This window comes from Schistocerca piceifrons, chromosome 1 (genome assembly GCF_021461385.2).
Source record: "Schistocerca piceifrons isolate TAMUIC-IGC-003096 chromosome 1, iqSchPice1.1, whole genome shotgun sequence".
In the NCBI taxonomy this organism is placed as follows: domain Eukaryota; kingdom Metazoa; phylum Arthropoda; class Insecta; order Orthoptera; family Acrididae; genus Schistocerca; species Schistocerca piceifrons.
The window spans coordinates 1,024,989,534-1,025,015,007 of NC_060138.1; the positions used below are offsets into that span (position 1 = coordinate 1,024,989,534).

The 25,474-nt window shown below is 42.5% G+C and overlaps 1 protein-coding gene and 1 pseudogene across 1 annotated transcript in view; both read left to right on the forward strand.

The window, feature by feature from the left end:
* The window catches only part of LOC124796077 (phospholipase B1, membrane-associated-like), a 102,366-nt gene that overhangs the window by 61,405 nt on the left and 15,487 nt on the right, over window positions 1-25,474 (forward strand). Inside the window, exon 5 of the mRNA XM_047260166.1 lies at window positions 18,971-19,125. Coding sequence (XP_047116122.1) covers window positions 18,971-19,125 — 155 coding nt within the window. The remainder of the gene's footprint in view (window positions 1-18,970; window positions 19,126-25,474) is intronic.
* LOC124727360 lies at window positions 19,323-19,440 on the forward strand (annotated as a pseudogene).

Genomic DNA, 25,474 nt, shown 5'->3' on the forward strand with positions numbered 1-25,474 from the left:
ATTAAAAAAAGCACATCAAACATTGGTTCAGTACTTCATCTAGCTTATATAAGACATATTTCTATTATTCATAAACAACTTTCGCGCTTATCAAGAATAACAGGAAATTCTTGCCTTTGATCATGGTGAAGAACATTCCGTTGAATACAAAAAAAAGACATCAATAATACAGATTCTTTTAATGTTTGTACATGTAAACAATGCTTGCATCAAATATGAGAAAGAAATTTCTGAGAATGTACGTTTGGAGTACAGTATTGTGTGGCAGTGAAACTTGGACTATGGGGAAATCAGAACAGAATCAAAGCATTTCACATGTGGTGCTACGGGCCTATGTAGAAAATTAGGTTCATTGATAAGGTGAAGAATGAGTAGGTTCTGCGCAGGGTTGGAGAAGAAAGGAATATATGAAGAACATTGACAAAAAGAAGGAGGAACAGGATGTTAAGACATTTGTTGAGACATTATGGAATAGCTTCCACTACACGAGGAGTTGTAGAGAGAAAAACTGTAGAGGAAGACACAGACTGAAATACATCCAGCAAATAATTGAGGACTTAGGTTGCAAGTGATACTCTGAGATGAAGACGTTGGCACAGGAGAGGAACTCGTGGCGTGCCGCATCATACACGTCAGAAGACTGATTACTCAAAAAAAAAAAAAAAATGCAATTTATGTTTCGTGACGCTATAAAATACGCAGAGAACTAACACTGAGCGATGTGCAGTGCTAATTATGGGTAAAACAAACAAAAAAGAGAAGTCATCGGCTCCAAGTTTGTCTCTCACACATTCATTCATATTTCTTTCCTACCCAATCTACCAGTACTACAGGTGATCCTATCATTTGCTACGTCTAGGACCAAACCGTAGTTCTGATGGAGCTCAACTCAAATCGTAGTTACGTTTATTAACCCGTGCGCCCGCTGAGTATGCTGAAAACATTAATATTTCCGCTTTCTGCTACGAGATGAAAATATCGCGCTGCAAGCAGTCACAATGTTTGTCGCTTGGCGACGAGTGTTGGTTTCTTTTGTGAAGTGAATATTGGTGAAAAGATTTAATAAGAGTGAAGACTTCCGCACGAAATGCAGTGGCTATTGATAAGAAAGGCAAAGGCAAAGGTAAAGCTGTTTTATCAGAACGGCAGCAACAGCAGCGCTGGACTACGGGAATATCGCCGGCAGAAACAGCTGCGAAGTGGACCTGTATTGATAAATGGGCTGAAGAATATGATCAAGAAACCTTATGGGTGGTGCAGGAGGGAAAGGGAGGTGGCGCATTCCCATGGCAGTTGTTGATGAAATTGCTGTAAGTGCATCAGACCATGCAGCTCATGCCTCGTGTCCGTAGCCAGTTCTAGACCTGTGTCATGGGAATTTTCTCTCCTCTGGTCACCACTTGTGAGGTGTAGTGTAATTGTGCGTGTGTTGTTTTGAACAAGATCAGCAAGATTACTATAAAATTAGTTACTTATTATTAATGTAATACGAGGTGTTATTTAATCACTGCTTTTCCCGGCTAATGAAAATGTAGCAATGTTGTCTGTCAAGCAGTATAAATGTCACGAAGTTCATTCACAAAAATAATCATTTACAATCAACAAACTAGCTAAATGTATGATAAGTAATCTGAACTAAACAAGATTAATGACTTTTACTAATTTCAGTGCTGTTATTTAAAATACTCTTTGCTAGTTGCAAATCGTTTATCAAAATTAACGCAACTGTTACCTTGAGGTGGCGACACTTTTGTTTAAGCAAAATGAACAGTTTTGTCACACAATACCACACGTACACAACACTAATGTATTTCCTGTCAACACAATTCATAACAGTTGTTACGAAATTACCAGGCTCCATACACCAGCAGATAAGAATTTATATCACGTAAGATCCTGTTTGCATTCATTTAAGTTGAATGTATTCACAGTCTAACTGGAATTTATTACCTCAGAGTGGGTCCTCGGCCACTAGTACACAATTATTATTGTAATTATAACCAAGAACATTTAAGTCTGTATAGAAAATCAATTTAAAACTGCCGCTGCAATATTTCACTAAGATAGTGGATAACAGAAGACAATCACGTATCGACTCTGCTTCAGACTGTGTTTTACTCGTAACTCGTAACTATATGCATTAATATCTGAAAATATTGTCACATTAATGTTCACCATATACCAGCAAACTGTGCTGTAGATCAATAGCGCTAATGGCTGCGTCCTATGGTAGCTGAGCAGAAAACTTAACATTTATTCAGGACGAGAATTACAATGAAATAAAACTCCAGACAAAGAAGATTCATTTCAATAACATATCATATCGGTTAGCAACATAACAATATTTGAGTACAGATTTTTACAGACCTCTATGTTACGACACGTCAACCACATCCTATGTATACGATAGTTCGAACAAGAAGAAAAAAGAATTTTCTACAAAATCATAGATGACAAAAAGATTACGATTTTCATTATCTTTTTACATAGGCATTGTCTGACATACAATTTTTTACAAAATATTAAATTATGTCATTGACAATAATTATTTATTATGTTATAACCATGAAGTCCTTTTTATTGGTGTTATGAGAATAGGATCAAAGTTCCGTCACATTCCACATACAATGCTGTTTTGAATATTATTTTGAATGCAATATAGGAGTGAATATTACACATTTAAAATGGTTTTGCGGTACATTTTACACTGGTATCGCTACAAGATTCAGTATTTGCACCAAATGAAGGCTCAAGACAGGTTATACCACAGTCACTTTGCCCTTCATCTTTTGGCAAACGTGAAAGTGGACGACATGTGGCTGGGGAATGTTCTCTGGACGGACGAGGCTCATTTTACTCTGCACGGTGCCATAAATGCACAGAACCTGAACATATGGGGTTCTGCTCCGCCACATGTTGTGCAGGAATAACCACTACACACAGCTTGCGTCACTGTATCGTGTGGTTTCATAAGCTCCTTCATTTCTCTGTCCGTTTTTCTTCGAGGAGATGCCAACTCGCAGGCATGTTAGGTGTACAATAACATCTACACGTTATAAGAACCTTTTTGAGCAACATGTGATTCCAGATTTGCAAGAAGTCAACTGTGTCCAAACTACTATTTTCATGCAAGATTTTCATGCAAGATGGGGCGACACCATACTTCGCTCGGCAGGTGAAAGTTTTTCTTCGAGAAACTTGCCGTAACGACTGCATCGTCTCGAGGTAATTTCAAGAGTGTGACTTCCGAGACCCCCTGATCTAAATGTATGTGACTTCTGTTTGTGGAGGTACCTGAAGCATCATGCCTATCTGGGATGTGTCCGGTCTCTTACTGATCTGAAGGACACGTACAACGTCGTATGGCTCTGATTACACCGGATACACTGCGGGCAACTGTCGACCATACTGTATTACGGTTGCAGCATGTTGCAGAGTCGGGAGATAAATTTAACACATGTTGTACCTTATGGTTATATCCTAATAAATGAGCCAGAAGTACCGTTGTGTGTTTGATCGTACCTCCCCTTTTCCTGCATCCACAGTACATTATGACTGCTTACATCGTCATATTTTCACCTCGAGGAAGAAAGTGGAGTTATTTTTTTCAGCATACTGGTACACAGCGAGTGCGCCGATCAATGAACGTACCTATGATGTTTCAGCGGACTGCGTTATACACAGCCCACACTGCAGCACTCTGAACACTGTCGGTATTATTACAACCACCCAGTATTCCAGTCTCTGTCTTCCCCTTCAGTTTACGCCATCTACAGCTCCTTCTAGTGTCGTGGAAGTTATTCCCTGATGATTTAACAAATGTCCTATAATATTGTCCCTCGTTCTTGTTAGTGTTTATACATCTTTCTTTTCTTGCCGATTCTGCAGAGAACCTTGTCATTTTTTTACTAGTCCCCTGAAACGTTGGACCTATTTGTCTAGTCTTTCTTGATCCATCATGGACGGGGGACATCGGCTAGTTAAGTAATCGTCAGTATCAATGAAACTCTCCAACAGCCGTGTAACTGAGATGTTATTTTATTTTATTTTGAAGGCTACCAGTTTCGACATTTCACTACACCATCTCCAGGACCCATATACAGCTCTCCAAATAAACGATAGTGCCATATAGTACCATAAATCCCTGGGTGTCGTGAATTCAATCGTTTCACTAGTGCTTCATACCAAGACCTGTCAGCACCCCGCCTGCTTGAACAGTGTTATCTGAGTCGTACATCGATCGCTATGTTCTTTCTGAAATTCTTTTTTTGTTGCCTTGCCGCCACAACAAAGTTGTCGTAAGAGCCAGTACGTGGTTCCAATTGCATGATTTCTACGTCGAGTTCTTCTATAAAACACAGTCAGTTTGCTTTTTTAAAAATGAAAGCATCTGTTAGAGGGAACTACTTCGGATCTGACAGCAGCAATGAATTCGCAATTTATTGGTCTGTGTTGCGTCCGTAGGAACGAGTTTCCCATATTTTTTTAGGTCTGGCCACTGATTTTGCCACTAACGAAGATATTCAAATGACTCTGAGCACTATGAGACTTGACATCTGAGGTCATCAGTCCCCTAGAACTTATAACTACTTAAACCTAACCTAAGGACATCAGACACATCCATGCCCGAGGCGGGATTCGAACCTGCGACCTCAGCGGTCGCGCGGTGACAGACATGAAGCGCCTAGAACCGCTCGGCCACACCGGCCGGCTCTTGTAACAGGCTCAGCTATTTTTGATGCAGTTGATGCTCCTGTGTTGTAAGGAGTAGACAAGTATCACCCGGGGGTTGCCGACTGTTTTCTAACAATCTGAAATAAGGACTGCGAGGGGGCTCCTTCCTTGTCCCCATGTTATTGATTCTGTGCTGACAGAACCATCATTATACTTAAATTTGACGCTACCACTGTTATTCCTGATTATTCTCTCACAAACGTCGTTATTTATACATTTGGCATATACACTATTCACTACATTATTAATTAGAATGTCACTTCCTCTCCGATCAAACCATATTATTAATACTCCATATCCGAACTGGGAGACGGATCAGCCTCCCGGTGTTCCATTCAAAACTAAATTTCAAGGTTTCCCTCCTCGAGGAAGACGTATTACGTACAGTTCAGTTGACACCTTTCTGCATACAAACGACACTCCCCAGTGAACAAACGCTCCGCTACCAACAGCCGCAGCGTACTACCGCACGCCACAGCCTAAAAAAATTAAAACGATCACTTTTGCAAAACCCATAATTCCAATCCATTGTGACGCTTAAGTCTGAAACTTAGCTCAAAGATGCGAACAATCTTCCTCTATAATGGTGCAAGAGCGTGGGGCTCTGCTACGTCACCCTCGGACTCGATGACGATTTATACCGCGAGGTGTTGTTACATGCGAAAATGGGACATAGCTCAGAAGTTCGACTGACGTGTAAGGTCGGTTAATGATATCACGTCGGCACCATATGTCATCAAAATTTTGCCCAATGCCACCGTGGACGTGTCACACGATAGGAAGACACACAGCCTTCTTGCTCACATTCCACCCCCTCTTTTGACGTCTCCATCACGGAGGTCGGAATCGCGACGCCCAGCGTTCAAATCACTCGGTTACTCAGTGTTCTTATGAGTGGCAGATGGAAATATTCCAGATACACCGCCACCCATACTCGGCATGGAAAGATCGCAGGCGGTGGTATAAGAGGGCGTCAATGAAACCACCTCTTTCCCTGCGGCATTGATTCCCACACATTTCATTGTCGAATGTGATACTTCGCAGTGCGATGAGCGCAGGAAGACTTTCTACTCAATCTTTGACACTGCTGACGCCCTCGGGCGTTTCAACCCATCTCTGAGGACATTGTGGAGGTGCATTCCCACTAAATGTAATCACACTGGATGTAATCACACCTGTTTGGAGCGCAGCGCGACCGCATTTTTTACTATCGTGTTCAGGTTGGAACCACTAGGGACTGTATATTCGACGAAATTTGAACCTGAGCCGAAGCGGCTAAGAGCACTTATAGTTTTTCAGCACTTCTACTTTTTCAGCGCTTCTACTTTGTGTCCTGCTGTGGCGTGATCACAGGGGGATGCGACATTGACACTAGCGTGAATAAAACGGCAGAAGGACTCTCTAAGCCCCCACCCCCCACCCCCTGATCGCCAAAACTCCAGTGGCACCCGCCCTCCTTTAACGAGAATTTATAAACGTAGAGCTGCGAAAGTCCCAGGAGCTTTCAGGCAGGCTTCACTGCGGCTTTTTCGCCACCAGACTGCTGCTCTTGCACTTGATAGTAGACCACCCCAAATCGAAGAGTGTCGAAGGAGTTGCTGGTCTGCCAGCGCCTAGAACTTCTTGACGGGTTCTGTCTGTACAGGTATATAAGATTCTCAATAAAATTAGACGGGTGCCACCGCGGGTTTTTCCGAAATGATGTGTCTTAGAGGAACCCTTAGCAAGGCGAGTCGCAGAGCTCTTCCTAGCACTCCTTGGAGTCGACGTATGTGTGTATCGGCTGCGTTCCCCCACAATGTAGACGCGTATTGTAGCACTGGTCGGATCAGTGACAGATACAGCGTAATTCAGCAGTGTGGAGGAAGCGTCGATTGTGGACTGAGTAGGGGATATAGCGCCTTAAAACGTCCATGGGTTTTCCCCCAGAAGTCACGGATGTGCGGTTTCCAGGTGATGTGCCTGTCGACAGTTATCCCTAGATATATAGTCGTGCGAGACAGGGGATGGGGCCTCCCATGATTCGCAAAGACTGAAGGTCCATGGGCTCTCTACGTAGCGTTATTATGACGGCCTGGCTGTTATTAGCACTGAACTTACGCCGCCATTTTGTAGCCCAGGCCCAGAGGACGTTGCATGCGTCCTGTAAGCTGCGGCGAACGACGTTAATGCTTAGGGAATGCGCTTAGTGTGCGGTGTCATTCGCGTATAGTGCAAGTGATACCCTGTTGGTGCGTGGCACGTCGGGTGTGTGCAAGGAGTACAGCAGGGGGCCGAGAACCGACCCCTGTGGCACTCCCGCTCGTGTAGGCCTATTTGTTGAGATGCCGTCTTCGGCACAAACGTGAAACGTCCGGTCACGCAGATATGACGCCATGAGTCTGACGTGCGGCGTCGGAACACCAGTATAAAAGGTTTGTATAGAAGACCCTCGGGCCACTTGCAGTAAATGGCCTTGGAGCCGTCAAGAAATACCGCCCCTGAGTGCTCTCGGCGCTCCAGAGCTCCCGTCGCGTCCTCGACAAAACGCAGTAGTTGGTGCTGCGTGCTGTGGCCGTGCCGGAAACCGAACTGTTCTGCGGGGATCAGCCCTTCCCTGTCCAAGTGCTCCATGAGATGTTTGATATAGATTCTTTAGAAAACTTCAGATAGAACAGGGAGCTGTGCTCCAATCGGGTGCGATCATGTTCAGTGGGGATGCAGCCCGAGGATGTCACCAGTGTCAAAGGTTGAAAGAACGTCTTCCTGTGCTCACCCCACTGCGAACTGTCGTTTTCGACAGCAAAATGTGTGGCAATTAACGCCCCAGTCGTAAGGGTGGTCTCATTGATGCCCTTTATGCCACCCGCTGCTGTCTATGCGTGGCGATTCTGAGCACGGTGTGTGTGAAGTATTTTCCTCCGCCACTGACAAGAAAACCGAATGATTTGGCTGGGCGTCGTGGTTCTGACTTCCATCGGAGATGCGTCAAAAGAAGGGGTGAAATGTGGGTAAAAGGGGATGCGACAGTCTTCCCATTGTATGACACGTCCAAGGTGGCTTTGGGAAGAATTTTGGTGAAATTCGGGGCCAATGTGACATCATTAACCAACCTAACACATCACATGAACTTTTGAGGTATGGCTCTTTTTTTTCACCTGTTGACATCTTGCTGTTTGAAGCGTCGCACGGGGCTCCACGCTTTTGTACCGTTACGGAGGAACGTTCTACGCACCTTTGAGCAAACTTTCAAACTTAAGCGTCGCCACAGGTGGGAGTAATGGAGTTTCGAAAAAGTGGTCCGCTAATTTTTGCGCAGTGTAATAGCACAGAAGTCCAGAATCATCATAAGTGTCTCCTGGATAAGAACTTAAAAAAAACTTTCACAGGAATTATCCACTCAGAAAAAGTGTTTAAAACATAAAATAGTACACTATATTTGAAAAATATGTTTCAAAAAATTGTAGAAGCTTTAACGAAACATGGGCATGTACAAGAACCTAGAAGAGACAGTAGAAATGAAATGTCAAGAGACAAGTATTAGAAATAAAAAGGAGTTAAGGCAGGGATTCAGTCCTTTTCCCCTCATGTTCAACCTGTACTTCGTTAAAGCATTGACGGAAATAAAGGTTACGGATTGAGATTAAAAAATGGTTCAAATGGCTCTGAGCACTACGGGACTCAGCTTCTGAGGTCATCAGTCCCCTAGAACTTAGAACTACTTAAACCTAACTAGCCTAAGGACATCACACACATCCATGCCCGAGGCGGTCTCGCGGTTCCAGACTGTAGCGCCTAGAAGCGCACGGCCACTTCGGCCGGCGATTGGGATTAAAAGTCAGGGTGGAAGATTTATCAGTGATAAGATTCGCTAATGATACTATTATCCTTATTGAAAATGAGAGTGAATAATAACCAAACGAATGTAATGTACAGTCTAATGACCACAGGATATGGCTCGAGAGTGACAGAAGTAATGAAAATTAGCAGATGTGAGAACAAACTCCATTGTTTTCAGTTACGCCACTGCCTGCGAAAAGCTTTTCTGTCGTCGAGGAACTGAACGATTCATAGAACGTTCCGACCGTTGCTTACAGAGACTTTCGTGACTATACTGAGATATAGTGTCATGTATCTGCGCTACTCTGAAGTGTAATGCAGGATTACTTGGCCTGCCTTCATAATTTAAGCTTTCTTTCTGAAGCCCTCTCACTAAAGTCCACTTAAAAGAGAACTGTACTACTTACAAAAATTGCTTCGTCGAAGCAAATCATTTTACATTCATGAAAAACTGTGTTCTACTGCAGCCCTATAGCGCGTAAAACCATACTTCACACGGATGTCGGCGGGAAGTGGTGGCATGAAGTGCACACGAAGGGCAATGCGTGGCCACCCTCAATCACCTCCTCAATCAGTCTGTAATAGTACTGTAGTACTGTCTTTATTGTCTTTGCTGCTGATAAAATAGCACTCCCGCTGATAATCTTGGCTTCGGTGTAAAACTGAATAAGCAAAACACATATGAAATCCGTCCAAGTAGACAACATCCGCACTTGAGTACGTTACGTAACATAACGTCTCTGTTAGAAATTTACACAACTACATGTCGTTAATTAATTATTTAATGGTTTGGAAATTTTTTTCTCAGCGAACGTTACATAACAATTTGATGCTATTTACATGTTGTATATTACATAATACAGTTGTTGTTGTTGGAGTCTTCAGTCCAAAGTCTCGTTTGATGCAGCTCTCCATGCTACTCTATCCTGTGCAAGCCTCTTCGTCTCTGAGTAACTACAGCAACCTACATCCTTCTGAATCTGCTTACTGTATTCATCTCTTGGCCTCCCTCTACCATTTTTACCCTCCCACGCTTCCATCCAGTACTAAACTGGAAATCTCTTGATGCCTCAGAATGTGTCCTACCAACAGGTCCCTTCTTCTAGTCAGGTAGTGTCACAAATTTCTTTTCTCCCCAATTCTGTTCAGTACCTCCTCATTAGTTACGTGATATAGCCATCTGACCTTCACCATTCTTCTGTAGCACCACATTTCGAAAGCTTCTATTCTCTTCTTGTCTAACTATTTGTCGTCCACGTTTCACTTCCATACATGGCAACACACCATACAAATACTTTCAGAAAAGACTTCCTGACACTTAAATTTATACTTGATGTTAACAAATATCTCTTCCTCAGAAACGCTTTCCTTGCCACTGCCAGTATACCTTTTATATCCTCTCTACTTCTACCACCAACAGTTATTTTGCTCCCCAGATAGCAAAACACATCTCCTACGTTAAATGTCTCATTTCCTAATCTAATTCCCTCAGCATCTCCTGATTTAATTCGACTACATTCTATTATCCTCGTTTTGCTTTTGTTGATGTTCATCTTATATCAATTGGCAAACCTCAAAGTTTTTGTGTCTTCTCCATGGAACTTTAATTAATACTCCAATTTTTTCTTTGTTTCCTTAACTGCTTGCTCAATATACAGATTTCATAGCATCGTGGGTAGGCTACAAGCCAGTCTGACTCCCTTCTCAATCAATGCTTCCATTTCGTGGCTCCCGGATTCTTAAAACTGCCGTCTGGTTTCCGACCAAAGCCCGCCGGGGAGGCCGAGCGGTTCTAGGCGCTACAATCTGGAACCGCGCGACCGCTACGGTCGCAGGTTCGAATCCTGCCTCGGGCATGGATGTGTGTGATGTCCTTAGGTTAGTTAGGTTTAAGTAGTTCTAAGTTCTAGGGGACTGATGACCTCAGAAGTTAAGTCCCATAGTGCTCACAAGGGAACCTCCCCATCGCACCCTCAGATTTATTTATAAGTTGGCACAGTGGATAGGCCTTGTAAAACTGAACACAGATCAATCGAGAAAACAGGAAGAAGTTGTGTGGAACTATTAAAAAATAAGCAAAATATACAAACTGAGTAGTTCACGTGGAAGATAGGCAACATGAAGGACAATCTGAGCTTAGAAGCGCCGTGGCACTGTGGTTAGCGTGAGCAGCATGCGGAGCCAGAGGTCTTCGGTTCAAGTCTTTCCTCGAATGAAAAGTTTACTTTCTTTATTTTCGCAAAGTTATGATCTGTCGGTTCGTTCATAGACGTCTCTGTTCACTGTAATAAGTTTAGTGTCTGTGTTTTGCGACCGCACCGCAAAACCGTGCGATTAGTAGACGGAAGGACGTGCCTCTCCAATGGGAACCGAAAACATTTGATCGCAAGTTCATAGGTCAACCGATTCCTCCACAGGAAAACATATCCGATATATTCTATACGACACTGGTAACGGCATGTGCGTCACATGACAGGAATATGTTGTCGACCCTCCTAACTTGTACACTAGGCGAATGGGTAAAAAGATTCTTCTACCTTGCCGATTTAGATTTTCTTGTGGATGTGATAATCACTCCCAAAAAAAGTGATGAAAACGTAAGAGTTTGTCACATAAACTGAAAATAAGAAATTAAAACTTTTCACTCGGGGGAAGACTTGAACCAAGGGCTTCTAGTTCTTTAGCTGCTCACGCTAACCACGGGACCACGGCGCTCTTGGGTCCCCTTTCCCTGATGTTGCATATGTTCGATATGAACTACTCAGTTTGTATATTTTGTTTAATTTTTCATAGTTCCACACAACTTCTTCCTGTTTTCTCGATTGATCTGTGTTCAGTTTTTCAAGGACTATTCACTGTGCCAACTTATAACTAAATCTGAGGGGGGTGCGATGGGGAGGTTCCCTTGTCAGAGCCATTTGAACTTTTTTTTCGGCCAAATTGTAAATAGCCTTGCAACTCACCTGTATTGAATATTATAGAATTCGTATTGGCAGGCTGTGAAGGGGTTTCTTATTTTTGCTAGTAGGTTTTACTTTTATTCTTTTTGTACCGGTCTGCTGTGATGTAACATCTTGGCACATTCTTATTTTTGGCGACGTAGTCTTCTCTGAATGTTTTGCCCATTATTTGATTAAGGTTTAGGCCCACCTAAGTTTTCAGAACAAGCTTTATACCGATTGAATTTATCATTTCTGGGTGTTCCTTTCACCTACAGATATAAGGTCGCAACGGATAACGCAAAAATATTTTTGGGGGCAGTCAGAGAAAACTACGTGCTGTGGACTAAGTTTGTGCCAAGAACTTTAGATTTGGGGAGCTTATTCATCAAATGCTACTAATATGACACTTTTTCCGGCATGTTGAGAAATAAATTAGCGCAACGGAAATTGGCTTCAAATGACAAAATCTTTATTTTCGACTAATCTTTTGCAATTTTAACAGTAACCTTTTTGCATTTAACAGATGAACAAACATTCATGATATTTTTATACGGGATCCTATGTCTTCCCACTTGAGAATTACAAGCCACGTTGGTTTTAATCTGCATAGTCCTGTAGGGATCGGAAGATCTGGGGAGCACGTGGTCACTGCTCTATTTTAAAACACAGACATTCACATACACTAAATTCACACGGGCAAGCGAATGTCCACAGCATTTTTAGTCACAAGAATTGTATACACCTCGTGGCTGGCATCGAGCAGGGTTTGGTGGTGGCATATTTTTAGCGTGAAGCGCTTGGAAACAAATCGACATATCTTGCAACATGCACACTCGATACAGGTTTTTTTTTGTAATTTAAAAATGTTCACCACAAATAAAAATAAGGAGCCAAGCTGTAACTTTTAAGGTTTGGGTTGAGATTTGAATTTATAGACCGCGTGGTCACGCCTAACGGAAATCACGTTTTCTGCACCCGATTAATTGAACTAAAAATTATCATTGCAAAAATAGCTACGAGCAAAATTGTTGAGTGTAATAAATAAGTAACATATTCAAATACCTTTTATCCCGTATTCGACGCAGCCGTTCTGAGGGAACATCTGGTCGCTTACCTGTCTTCAAAAAAACTCTTGACTAACCGTCGCGCGGAGCTCTCCTCCCGAGCAGCCCGAGATGGTGGTGGAGGCCCATGACCAACCTCTGCTAGGAAAACGTTTAGCTTTACACATCTTTGGCCAAATCCTCCTGTTCCTGCTCTATGCCTTCCACTGACGCCGTTTAGGTTGGTAGAAGATTAAGAAACCCACCCGATTTCGTCTGCTACTACATTCAAATCACTCACACATGACCACACCCCTTAAGGAAGGGCGAAAAAAACGGAAATAAGAACACAGGACGTCCACATAAGAATGAAAAAGAAAATACGTCGACCCATATTGTTTCTACAGGCATGCAGTTGTTGGGGCTGAGATTACTTCACAGTTAATTAGTTGCATGAAAGATCAATTTAATTCTGATTTTGTATATCAGATAGCATGAAGCATTAATTTTAATGCTCCCTGTGTTTTACCCCTACCACGTTTAGAATTTCTTCTGTAAAGAATTTGTGTTAGGATTTTATATTCTTCTTGAAGTCTGAGGGTATTTCGCCTGTCTCATACATCTTGTTCACCAGATGGAACGGTTTTGTCATGGCTGGCTCTCCCAAAACAATTAGTAGCTCTAATGGAACGTTGTCTACACCTGGGGCCTTGTTTCGACCTATGTCTTTCAGTGCTCTGTCAAATTCTTCTAACAGTAACATAAGTTCTGTTCCATTTGCATTCGCATAGCACACATACAACTAATTGAAGTTACACAATACGAAAACGCCTTAATCGCTAGCCAGATTAATTTATGAAGTTTTCAAGTAATTTCACCTTCGATAAATTTTGTAACTAGCTTTCAACCGTATGTTGATTTGACATATAAATTCTTGCCACCCATTGTGTATCATAGAATTCTGTTTCCTAAAATCTACTCTCGTACAGAATCTTAGCAATTACGTGTTCTGCTTGGACTGTTACTAGATTAATTAGAATTACAATCGTGATTTCGACGAATGTGCCATTTTCAAGCGGTAATTGAGCGTGTGACATTTTCAAATGGCAACTCAACGTGACATACGTCGATACATATTCTTAACTGTTAAAAGGACATCGTGCCCGTGCCGAAACATATTCACACATCTGTTTAACTTTAAACGGTAACTTTATTTTTACACACGTCATGTGAAATATATCAGTTTTGTTGAACCCGAAGACTATGTCTTCTTAACGCTAATGAATAAAGTTTTGACGCACTTAAGGGTAAGTTATCATCAGCAAATGGCATCTATGTCGAAACTGTGATTGTGAGATAAATCAGGTCGGTAACAGTTCAGATGGAAATTGTTGCCGTTTCTGGATGACTATGTAAGATCAAAAGGCGGCGCTTATCCCGATCGTGAAGGCCACCTGCTGCAGTGGTCCAAATGTTGGCTAACAACAGAGTACTTGGCCTCTTTCGAGTGCGAAAGTCGATTGTGCGATTATAATCTTCATAAGGAATGACAAAACCTGACGTGCAGAACTTACGTGAAAGAGTAAAAAACCGCTACACCGTTAACCAAAACAACTGAATAATAAATTCGAACAAAGGTTAACAACGTAGTTACGTACAACAACAGCGGGAAACAATGTTTACACCGACTTTACACCGTTACTTTGCCACTTTATTTTATATTTATTCTTGACTTACTGTCACTTCTATCAAATGATGATGCAGTTCGTTGTAAGCACTGTTACCCGTTCCCTTGTTACTGCGCGTAGTTGTTAACTTCTCTTCGTACCTATATTTCAGTTGATTTGATTAATTGTGTAAGTGTTTCTGCTCTTTAATCTCGTTTCCGTACATAAACAAAATAGTAGTAGTTTTGACACAGGCAGGTTTTAATTGTCAACACAAGACTGAAATTATCCATTTTAGCTATTTTAGTCTTCCTCATGATCAATGATAACACGATGTTTAGTAATTCGTTGTTCACGCCCAATGTGTGAACACATTTACTGTGTTTTGCTACGTTCTATGTAAATACTTCATGCTCATTGGTGTAACGAGTTACCCAAGATTTCATCCGTCTAATGCCGGGCAGCCTTATGCAAGCTTCATCATCTGTTGTTTTATTGCACAGACATGTAGCTTTTCATTTGTTAGCAACACACTAGAACTACGCAGTTTAGTTTCTTTCTAATTCTTTTTGCATGCAATGACAGTGTGTTGTTTGTTGTAAGTGCTTTTATTCTGTAGTTATGATCATTTTGTACAATCAGAATTACCGGTTGTGTTATGCTTATAACTTTGCAACAAGGTCAGGACGAGAAACGTCCTCTTCATGGACTATAATGTCCATCCTATCAGTTGCTCTAATGGATGAAGTTTTCGCCGGTGAAATTATCTAACACACGGACAGGTCAGCAATTTGAAGCATATAGAAAATGCCTGGGATACACTGGAGATACGAAATACGGCCTGCCAAGTGTCACCAAGCTTTCTCCTAGACCTCTGCTCATCTCTCCTCAGGACTGGAATTTCACTCCTTTGAACCACCTCTTAGAAATCCACGTCGCTCCTAAACTTGTGAAGTATCGGATGGTAATATGTCTCCTCTTAAAAGCTTTGTTATGAAAACTATTGTTCGGTTTTATTATTATTTCTTCGTTTAAATGCAGCGTATCTATCAGGGTTATAGCTTTGGGGGACGCATGTACGATGGGCGTTGTAGTGTATACAGTGCGACGATTCTGATTCGAGCAATGGGGTCAGTGAAAGCAGTCTGGATAATGAGGAGAGGAGTTACGTTGAATCATTGTGAATATAAAATGTGAAATTTATATGGGCGATAACTAATCAACGGAAATGCGATGAATGAAAGACTATCACTTCGTGATACAGAGGAAAAAATTGTTATAATTTGTTATTAGGGAAGTAAAATTCGAGTTTAAAGTGGCATTAGAGTTTAAAGGGACACAAGTGGTTACGGTTAATAATCATGTGTGAATGATGAATAACAGTAAATGGTTTATACTACGTTTCAGCTAAATTTTCGTGATTTATGCAGCCAGTATTCCAGAATGACGCTAACAAAAGTGAAAGTATTATTTTATGTAATGAAGAATTGCGCATACAAACTGAAAGTATTGGGAATGAAATCCTTATCTCATCAACAATGACCATAATTACTTATTTGGTAGTCTGAAGAAAAGCAGAAGGAAAGGAAGTGGATGAGGTCGATGGGATGAAAGGAGTAGAGAGAGGTGGGAAGCAACAAAGAAGGAAAGGCAAGGGAGAAGAGGGGGATGATAGGAGGCTAAGGAGACTCTAGACTGAGAACTATAGCAAAGTAACCTGTAATGCTTATTTACAAATGTGCAAACCAATGATGAGCAAAAATTACAAGCTTTGCATTACAATAAATATTTTCCATAATTATACAGAAAATTGCTATCGGAAAATTTGTACCATAAAATAAAATTAGAAAACCTAGGATCTGGGAATTAACTTTATCAAGCGTAGCGAACTCTCGAGACACATAGGACAAACGTTTCAAACGATACTGTGAACGGCCAAATCTTGTATGAGTAGTCTAAGCACACAAATCTTTTAGAGAAGCAATAGTCTTATCAAAAACAGACTTACCGAGAGGCAACCACGGCTGTGTAATTCGTGAAAGGGTGGACATAGGGGAAGGGGTGAGGAAGGCTAAAGCGCAAAAGACATTTAGGATGAAGATCATCAGTCTTTCAAACATACGGAATATAAAGGACCTTAAATTACAAAAAAAAATTGTTCAAATGGCTCTGAGCACTATGGGACTTAACATCTTAGGTCATCAGTCCCCTAGAACTTAGAACTACTTAAACCTAACTAACCTAAGGACATCACACACATCCATGCCCGAGGCAGGATTCGAACCTGCGACCGTAGCAGTCCCGCGGATCCGGACTGCAGCGCCTAGAACCGCACGGCCACCGCGGCCGGCCCTTAAATTACAACCTGAATACAATGAAAACAGTAATTTGGATGAAGTAACACACTACAGTGACCGCTATGCAACCCAACGCGTATGAACCGCTCTCTTGGCTAAAAATAGTAGGGGGTGAGCAGAGAGGATGTGGAGAAAGGACAGGGATGAGATTAAAGAAAGGAAAGAAGGGGGCAAGTACAAATAGAAAGGGAGGGCAAATTGGAGTTGCAGTTAAGGTGAGGGGGCGTATCAAGAACGAAAAGTTTTGGAATGGAGGGGAAAGGAAAACTGGGAGGGGACAGCGATGATTGGGGGGGGGGGAGGGAGACGAGAGACTGCAACATTCTAAATAAATGCAGAAGTGTGGATTACAGCACATTCCTAAAGAGAGAAAAGAATCTGTTAAAATGAAAATCTACCTGTTCATTTAAAATTTTATCACGTTCTTTTATTTTGTTCTTGAAAATCTCCAATTATTCCAAGATGTCCATTTGCAAACACTTTGTTGTATAACGGAGGATTTTGAATATATATTTCCGACAGAATAGCGCTCCTTTTGAAGATGATGACCGAATGCTGTCTTATTGTTCGGATTAACATACTCTTTATAACGGAGATAAAATTTTTACCTATTTGGCCTATGTACAAGGACTCACAAGAATGAAGTTGTAACTGATACACCCCCGAGGAACCAAATTTCTTCGCCTTCCCTGAGCATCCAACTCGTGTTTTATTTTGAGTTTAAGTTGGTGGCTTGTACGAAACACATCTTTAAGTCTTTTTGGAAAAGCACTGGCGAATGAATCTGACATGAACCCTTGTATTGCATTAACAGATATTTCTTAGCTCCATTATCCCGTGGCGCCCTTCCTACCTATGTTTATTTTAAAGCCTAATGACCAAAGACTGCTCGTGGCCAGTGGTTAAAGCTTTCTTGTTTCAAAATATTGAGCTATCTATCAAAGCCCTCGTAGTACAATGGTGACTTCAATAAACGCTTAATGAAGGAGTGAATATAATCAGTTTTGTGTCTAACTGGATGGTTCGAATCATTGCAAGCGATCGCGTCTGACATAGTAGTTTTTCGGAAAATAGAAAAACGAAGGCTCTGATCTGTCCTAGTAACACAAAAGTGACCTTACTATCCTCTTCTAGTTCTAATGTATATCTGATTTCTGGATGCTCCTCATGGAAGTTTTGAAAATATGGTTACCTTTTACGATAATAAAAACATAATAGATTTACCTTTGATGGAAGACTACGTCGCTGAGAGGTTTCAAACGCAAATCGAAGGCTCTGTTCTCTAAATCATTCGTGAAAATATTTGCGAGCAATCCTGAGAGTTACCTACAACCAGGTCATATGGCTACTAATATTCATAGCGTCGGAGCTAGAGTAATTGTAAGATAAACTAAAACAGAGTAGCTCCAGAAATTCAATTTCACCCTTGTTCAAGATGGTATTACGTAATACATTACTCCTGGTAATGCTAAAGTCACATCAGTGGGAATGGTGGAATACATCTTCTTAATAAGCATGTCATCGTTTTTTTACACTCCTTTATTTAAGATTGAGGATTGCTCTGGAAACAACTTTTCCAGGAATAAAATAATCACGTCCCGAAGAGGGCGTGACGTCTCCTAGGTTCCCTGGTAGTTTCCATATTGACCTGTATCGTTTGTTAAGTTTCTTAAAGAACATTAATTGAGACCATACACATATGTACCAACTTTTTTTGCTACTACTTTGGACAGAGATTTTACTTGGCAAATATTGGTATGTACTGGTTGTGATATTCTATCCATTTATGCTTTGCACTCGTATGTAAGATAAACAAGTGTTTTGATATATCGTAATTTTGTCTTTTGTAAACAGATTGGTCTGAGAATTGTCGTAGCCCGAAACCGATCCCTGACTAAATGAACATCCATTTCTGGCTTTCTCATTTCACATCAAAATATAAAATGAGTCTTGTCCCATTACACCCAGCACGCTAAAGTTATGCAAAGGGATTAGTGATTGAAACAGATCGGTCTCACATCCTTCTTAACATGGCTCGTTCAGCCTCCACGTTGCACTTTCATTACCACCATTTCGTTTTCGAAGTTATTCAACTCCTCTGTTTTTGTACTGCTCTCTATTACGTTTGTGGAGATGGAACAAATGTTATGAAGATTTCGTGATTGATTTATTTACTTCCTTTCGCCACCAAGCCCAAGGAGAGTCTTCTTCCATACGGTTGTTTTTTCTGATATCCCTCCTTTTGAGAGTGCTGAAGTATTTCTACAACAAATCATTTCATTCTTGTGTCTATTGCTCTAGTGAACTGCGCATAAGCGCAGCAGAGAAGGCTGTGTTCTTTCATATTTCCTCTTAAAACTATCGGAACGTACCGGGTTGCGGTTCATTTACTGAATGCGTTCCCGCAGATTTGGAACTGCTGAGAAACTTCACGGGCCGGACGTCAGAATGCGCTGCGCTCGTCGCACTGCTGTGTCCCTGCATCTTCCAGTCGCGGCAGCAGCACCGCCTTCCGGAGTTCATCGAGGTGATGCGTCGCTGGCAGCAAGTCGAAGTAGACGTGGTAAGCCCTCTCTTCATTAATTACGCACTCCTTTTAAGAATTCATCTGACGGAAACTAGAGTAAGGTCGCTATGAACAGAAGCAGTACAAAACACTATGAAGACTCATTTAGTAGGGCTTAGGACAAAAACAACGAGCACCTGCATGACTGATGATATAAATGTTATTGGCATTATGGGCCATTTATAGCAAATAAGGGCAACGGCCTTGCCGCAGTGGATACACCGGTTCCCGTCAGATCACCGCAGTTAAGCGCTGTCGGGTGCGGCCGGCACTTGGATGGGTGACCATTCGGGCCGCCATGCGCTGTTGCCGTTCTCCGGGGTGCACTCAGCCTCGTGATGCCAATTGAGGAGCTACTCGACCGAATAGTACCGGATCCGGTCACAGAAAACCATCGTAACGACCGGGAGAGCGGTGTACTGACCACACGCCCCTCCCATCCGCATCCTCAGCTGAGGATGACACGGCGGTCGGATGGTCCTGATGGGCAACTCGTTGCTTGACGACGGAGTGCTGTAGCAAATAAAGTAGACCTGGCTGTTACAAAGAAGTTCAGGAACGTAAAATTTTTAGAATGCACGAAGACCTGCAGAGGGCCAGCACTTGGCATAAAGACTGGAAGCTCGCACTCAAAATAAATAAAGTCAGTTAAACAAATTTTCTTCACGAGTCGCTTGTTTGTTGTACCATTACGCTTTCCACTAGCTCTCGCCATCTCTGATGGAGAACTATGTATTTTTATGCTCAGAGTAGCTCACAGTAGCAATAGCCTTTTGCAAGGTTCCGAGTTCCAGATGTACAATGCGTGCAGTCCTCTTCGCAAGGTTCGGACGGAAACAGGTTGAGATGGACCTGCATTCAGAGACATCAGCAGCTCCTGTCGGGTTTGAAACCGATTATGATTGACTATGATTCCTATAGGTTACGATACGATTACTGGAATGAACGGTTGGTTATCACCAACAGACATGCTGCGAGGAATGGCTGGTGTGACTGCTGACCATCCAGCCTTACTGAACCGCGTAGACGCTTACAGGCACAAGGCGCGCTCGTGCACGCATACGTCTCACTCATGCACTATTGTGAATATAACTGGTGTTTTCCATGTTATGCTTTTGTTATCATTATTAACTTAATTATCAGCCAAATGAAGAAATATATTTGCTCTGGTTTAAAAACGCTTCGTAAGATGGACGGTGTAAAGTCGCAATCCTTCAGATGGCCATTTAACACATTGCCTTTTCGTAACTGCTTGTTGTTGACAGTCAGAAAAAGAATTCTCAACCGCTTTCTGAAAATGTTTTATTTCAAGTAAGTCAGCGATAGACGATCCTGCAAGTCTGTGTTCTTTTGTCCAAGTTCTTTTATTTGTTTTTCCATAATTTCTAATTGTTTGCTTACCTGTCTTGTCGCATTGGCGAGTATTGTTTGTTTTCATAGTGTTTTCTCTACAAGTAGTTTCATTATTTGATAGTCTACTTACGTATAAAAAATCTTCCTGGCAGATCAAAATTGTATGCCGCACCGGGTCTCGAACCTAGATCCTTTGCCTTTTGCAGGCAAGTGCTCTGCGGACTGCCCTATCGAAGGCCGAGTCACACTTCTTCGCCCTCCAAACCCTACCCAAGCTGCCCCCCCCCCCCCTCCCAAACACACACTCACAGCTCACAGCTACATTTAGACAAGTACCTCACCTCCTAGCTTTATTCAGGAAAGAACTTCCCAGGCTGTTTCCTAACGATGTCTCCGCAGTTTTAAGAGTTCTGGAAGGTACGAGATGAGATACTACGGTAGTTGAGGTAAAGCTGTCGGGGCGGTGGGGGGGGGGGAGGGGAGGCGGATTGTGAGTCGTGCTTCGATAGCGAGTCGGCAGAGCACTTGCCTGCGAAAGGCAAATGATCTAGGTTCGAGTCCCGCTGCGGCATACAGTTTTAATCTGTCACGAAGTTTCAACTCAGCGCACACTTCGCTACACAGTGAAAATTCATTTTGGCGGGGGGGGGGGGGGGGGGGGGGGGGGAGAGGAGAGGTGCATTGTGAGTCGTGCTTCGATAGGGAGGAGTCGGCAGAGCACTTGCTTGCGAAAGGCAAAGGATCTAGGTTTGGGTCCCGCTGCGGCATACAGTTTTAATCTGCCAGGAAGCTCAACTCAGCGCACACTTCGCTCCACACTGAAAATTCATTTTGGGTCTCTTCTTCTTCTTTGTAGTTGTAATTTTGCGCCTGAGTTTTTCACATTATGAGAATGGATGGTACAGAGAACAGCATGAGGCTTCTTACTGTGTCTTGGAGGAAGATTGAACACTTGCATTTCAGTCTTGGTCTTCCAGTCTTATTGATCCGTCTTGGTTCTTGAACATACGGTACGTCACTCGCTTTTCCTGAAAAATGGCTCTGAGCACTATGGGACTTAACAAAATGGTTCAAATGGCTCTGATCACTATGGGACTTAACATCTATGGTCATCAGTCCCCTAGAACTTAGAACTACTTAAACCTAACTAACCTAAGGACATCACACAACACCCAGTCATCACGAGGCAGAGAAAATCCCCCACCCCGCCGGGAATCGAACCCGGGAACCCGGGCGTGGGAAGCAAGAACGCTACCGCACGACCGGACTTAACATCTGAGGTCATCATTCCCCTAGAACTTAGAACTACTTAAATCTAACTAACCTAAGTGCATCACACACATCCATGCCTGAGGCAGAATTCGAACCTGAGACCGTAGCGGTCGCGAGGTTCCAGACTGTAGAGCCTAGAACCGCTCGGTCACCCCGGCCGGCCCGTTTTTCCTGAAGCTTACCCCTATTTTTCCTCAGAATTTCAAACATACTGAACCATTTGACATATTAGTTTATGAAATTTTAATGATGTTATCGAACAATTTTAGAATGGAGATAGTTACAGCTATTTGGAAGTAACCTTAAAGGATGAACCTAAACTCAACCGACCTAATTTCGATGGTTGTTCAGGGATATTTTCTAAATACTTTGGTATAAGGGACCAATGGCCTCCGGTGGATTATTAAAGCGTTATAATTTAATTATGATTTATTCGGTTTCTTAAAAATAGCTTTACAAGTGAAAAGACTATAGTATGCAATCATTAAAATGTACAACAGGAAACACAGAGTAATGAGAACACTGTACTGTGATGTTGTTGTCCTTGTTGGGGGAACAGCTCAGCATAGCACCGTTATGCCGCTTTTACACTGCGTTTAGTTAACCTATACGAGAGGTTCATATCGGCCAACTCTTCGTCATTAAAAGTATTCGACCCTGTTGTGTATCACAGGAAACGTACGAGGGGCGTTTAATAAGTAATGAAACATAGTTTTTCTCAGCCAGTTTCGGTTAAAAAAAGCGGATTTTGTTGTGGGCCATCGTGGAATATCCCTGCTTCAGCCCCTAAAGTTTCATGGAGTTCCGATAGGTGGCGGCGCTATACGGAGGGCCGTTCCAACCAGAGAGTTGTCATTGAGTTTCTTCTGGGGGAAAACCAAAACATCACAGATATTCATAGGCGCTTCAAAATATATACGGAGACCTGGCAGTGTACAAAAGCACGGTGGGTCGTTGGGAGAGGCATTTGTTACCATGGCAACAAGGTTGCGCAAACCTGTCCGATCTCCCACGTGCCGGCCCGCTGCACGCAGCTGTGACTCCTGCATTGTTGGAAAGTGCGGACACTGTCATTCGAGGTGATCCACAGGTCACAATACAACACTTCGCTGCACAACTGGACGTCGCTGTTGGTACTGCTCACAGCAGCTGAGGTACTCAAAGGTGTGGCCTGCCGGATTCGTCGCCGCCTAACAGAACACCACAAAGAGCCACGAAGGATCATCTGCGCGATATTGCTTTTGCGTTACGAGGCTGATCGTGATAATTTCTTAACGAAAATCGTCATAGGCGATGAAACATGGGGTCATCACTTCGAGCCGGAAACAAAACAGCAATCGATGGCGTGGCGCCACGCCACCCCTCCTCTGAAGAAAAAGTTCAAAGCCGCACCCTCAGCTGGTAAAGTCATTGCGACGGTCTTCTGGTACTCTGAAAGGGTTCTCCAGTTTTATGTCCTCCCTGACGGTGCAACGATCAACTCTGAAGTATACAGGGCGAGTCACTAACTATTGCCACCTAGAATAACTCCAAAAGAATGATGGTAGCTGAAAAGTTTGTGGGACAAATGTTGCATGAGACAACAGGGGCCATAATATGACGTTCATTTTTTGTCGCTAGGTGGGGTCGCGTCAGAGATATAAAGGTCAACTTTTTTTAAAATGAGATACTATAGTTTGGTACTTATTTTCTGAAAGCGGCTATCGAGACGAATCCAATGATCCGTAACAGTAAGATATTTGAAGGTCAAATAGGTGGCATGAACGTCCATTTAAAGAAGGTGTTCGAAATGACTGAAACGTCCCCTTAGAAAAATTAATGAATTACTATGCTGGTAAGCCCCTTACGTTATTAGATTTTCAAACAGCTGAACAGAACTGAACGTATTCAGACATTTCGCTCTTTACTTATCCTGATCAACACTAAACTGACACACAATATTTTTAGTATTTTTAGCGCAACGCAATCTGACTTTCAATAATCCCTACAAAAGAATGGCCCTGACTAACAATAACCTACACCTTTCATGAATCACTTACCTCACAAAAATCTTCGTTACTCGAACTACTCATTACAGCGAGCCCCACTACTGCCAGCTAAATAAAGGATTCAAACTACTGAAGGCACTAACTACTGATAGGAATAATTAGCAAATGAAAGGGTTTTCATAAAGAACAAACAATGTATTTACCTTAATAGTGTTCAAAAGTCATAATATATATAGCAGTTCATGACATCCAGTCTTACAAATTTACTGTCCCTGATGGACACACGTCCAGATCATCCGCTCTCAAAGCTCCGCCATCTCTCTCCCCACATCCACCACTGCTGGCGGTTCACCTCCAACTGCGCAACGCTACGCGCTGTTAACAGCCAACTGGCCAACACTACAATAGCGACTATTCCAACAATGCCACCCAGTCACAGACTGCACACAGCACAGCCAGTGATTTTCATACAGAGCGCTACATGGCGTTACCAATATAAAAACCTAAACAGCCTGCTAACATGATGACCATTGGTATCAATACAGTGCTGCAACCTTCTTATTATGGATTGAGTGGTATTCCTAATCACTTCGGTACTTATCGAAGCACATGCTCTGACAATTCTCTCTTGTATATCGTGCAAATAGTAAATATTCGCTGAATACGGCGTATCCGTCTAACTTACCACTGACATGTAAACACCATTCGCCGGTTTCGCAGTACAACACTTACAGGAACCGTAAGACAAGTATCGTCGAATCAAGTGAATATGAATGATGTATTCCTTCGAAGAACAAGTCGATATGCTTCTCATTTACCGAGAAGGCCAACGAAATTCAGTGAGAGCCAGAGACTTATACGCTGAAATATATCGTCAACGTACTCACCCTATACATCGCACGTGTAAAATATGTATATGATAAACTGAGAACAACTGGATCTTTAACGCATTGGAAACATATCTGGCAAAAGAAAGTTACTAATGAGGAAACGGAAATTGGTACTCTTGCCACTGTGGTTAGAGATCCTTGTTTTAGTTCACGTCAAATCGCAAGGGAATTTGGCATGAGCCAGAGTAGTGTTGTTCTTGTTCTGCATCGCCGTAAATATCATCCTTACCATATCAGTCTCCATCAAGAATTAACTGGTACGGATTGTATGCGTCGCGTTGAATTCCGCCGAAGGGCTCAACTCCAGATTTAGAGGGATTACACATTTATTAATTTGATTTTAATTACTAACGAGGCTACATTCTCGAACTATAGAAATGTTAATTTGCATAACATGCATTGTTGGGCAAGTGAAAATCCATGTTGGCTGCGGCAAGTTGCGCACCAGAAACCGTGGTCGGTGAATGTATGGTGTGGGATTCTGGAGGAGAGAATTATAGGCCCCTATTTCATCGAAGGAAATGTTAATGGTCGGAAGTACACCACATTCCCGCAAGAAACATTAGGTCTGCTATTGGAAGAAATACCTTCAGGAACAAGGAACAGGATGTGGTGTCAACACGATAGGTGTCCGGCACATTTTTCGCTGATGGCTAGGTTCAAAATGGCTCTGAGCACTATGGGACTCAACTGCTGAGGTCATTAGTCCCCTAGAACTTAGAACTAGTTAAACCTAACTAACCTAAGGACATCACACACATCCATGCCCCAGGCAGGATTCGAACCTGCGACCGTAGCGGTCTTGCGGTTCCAGACTGCAGCGCCTTTAACCGCACGGCCACT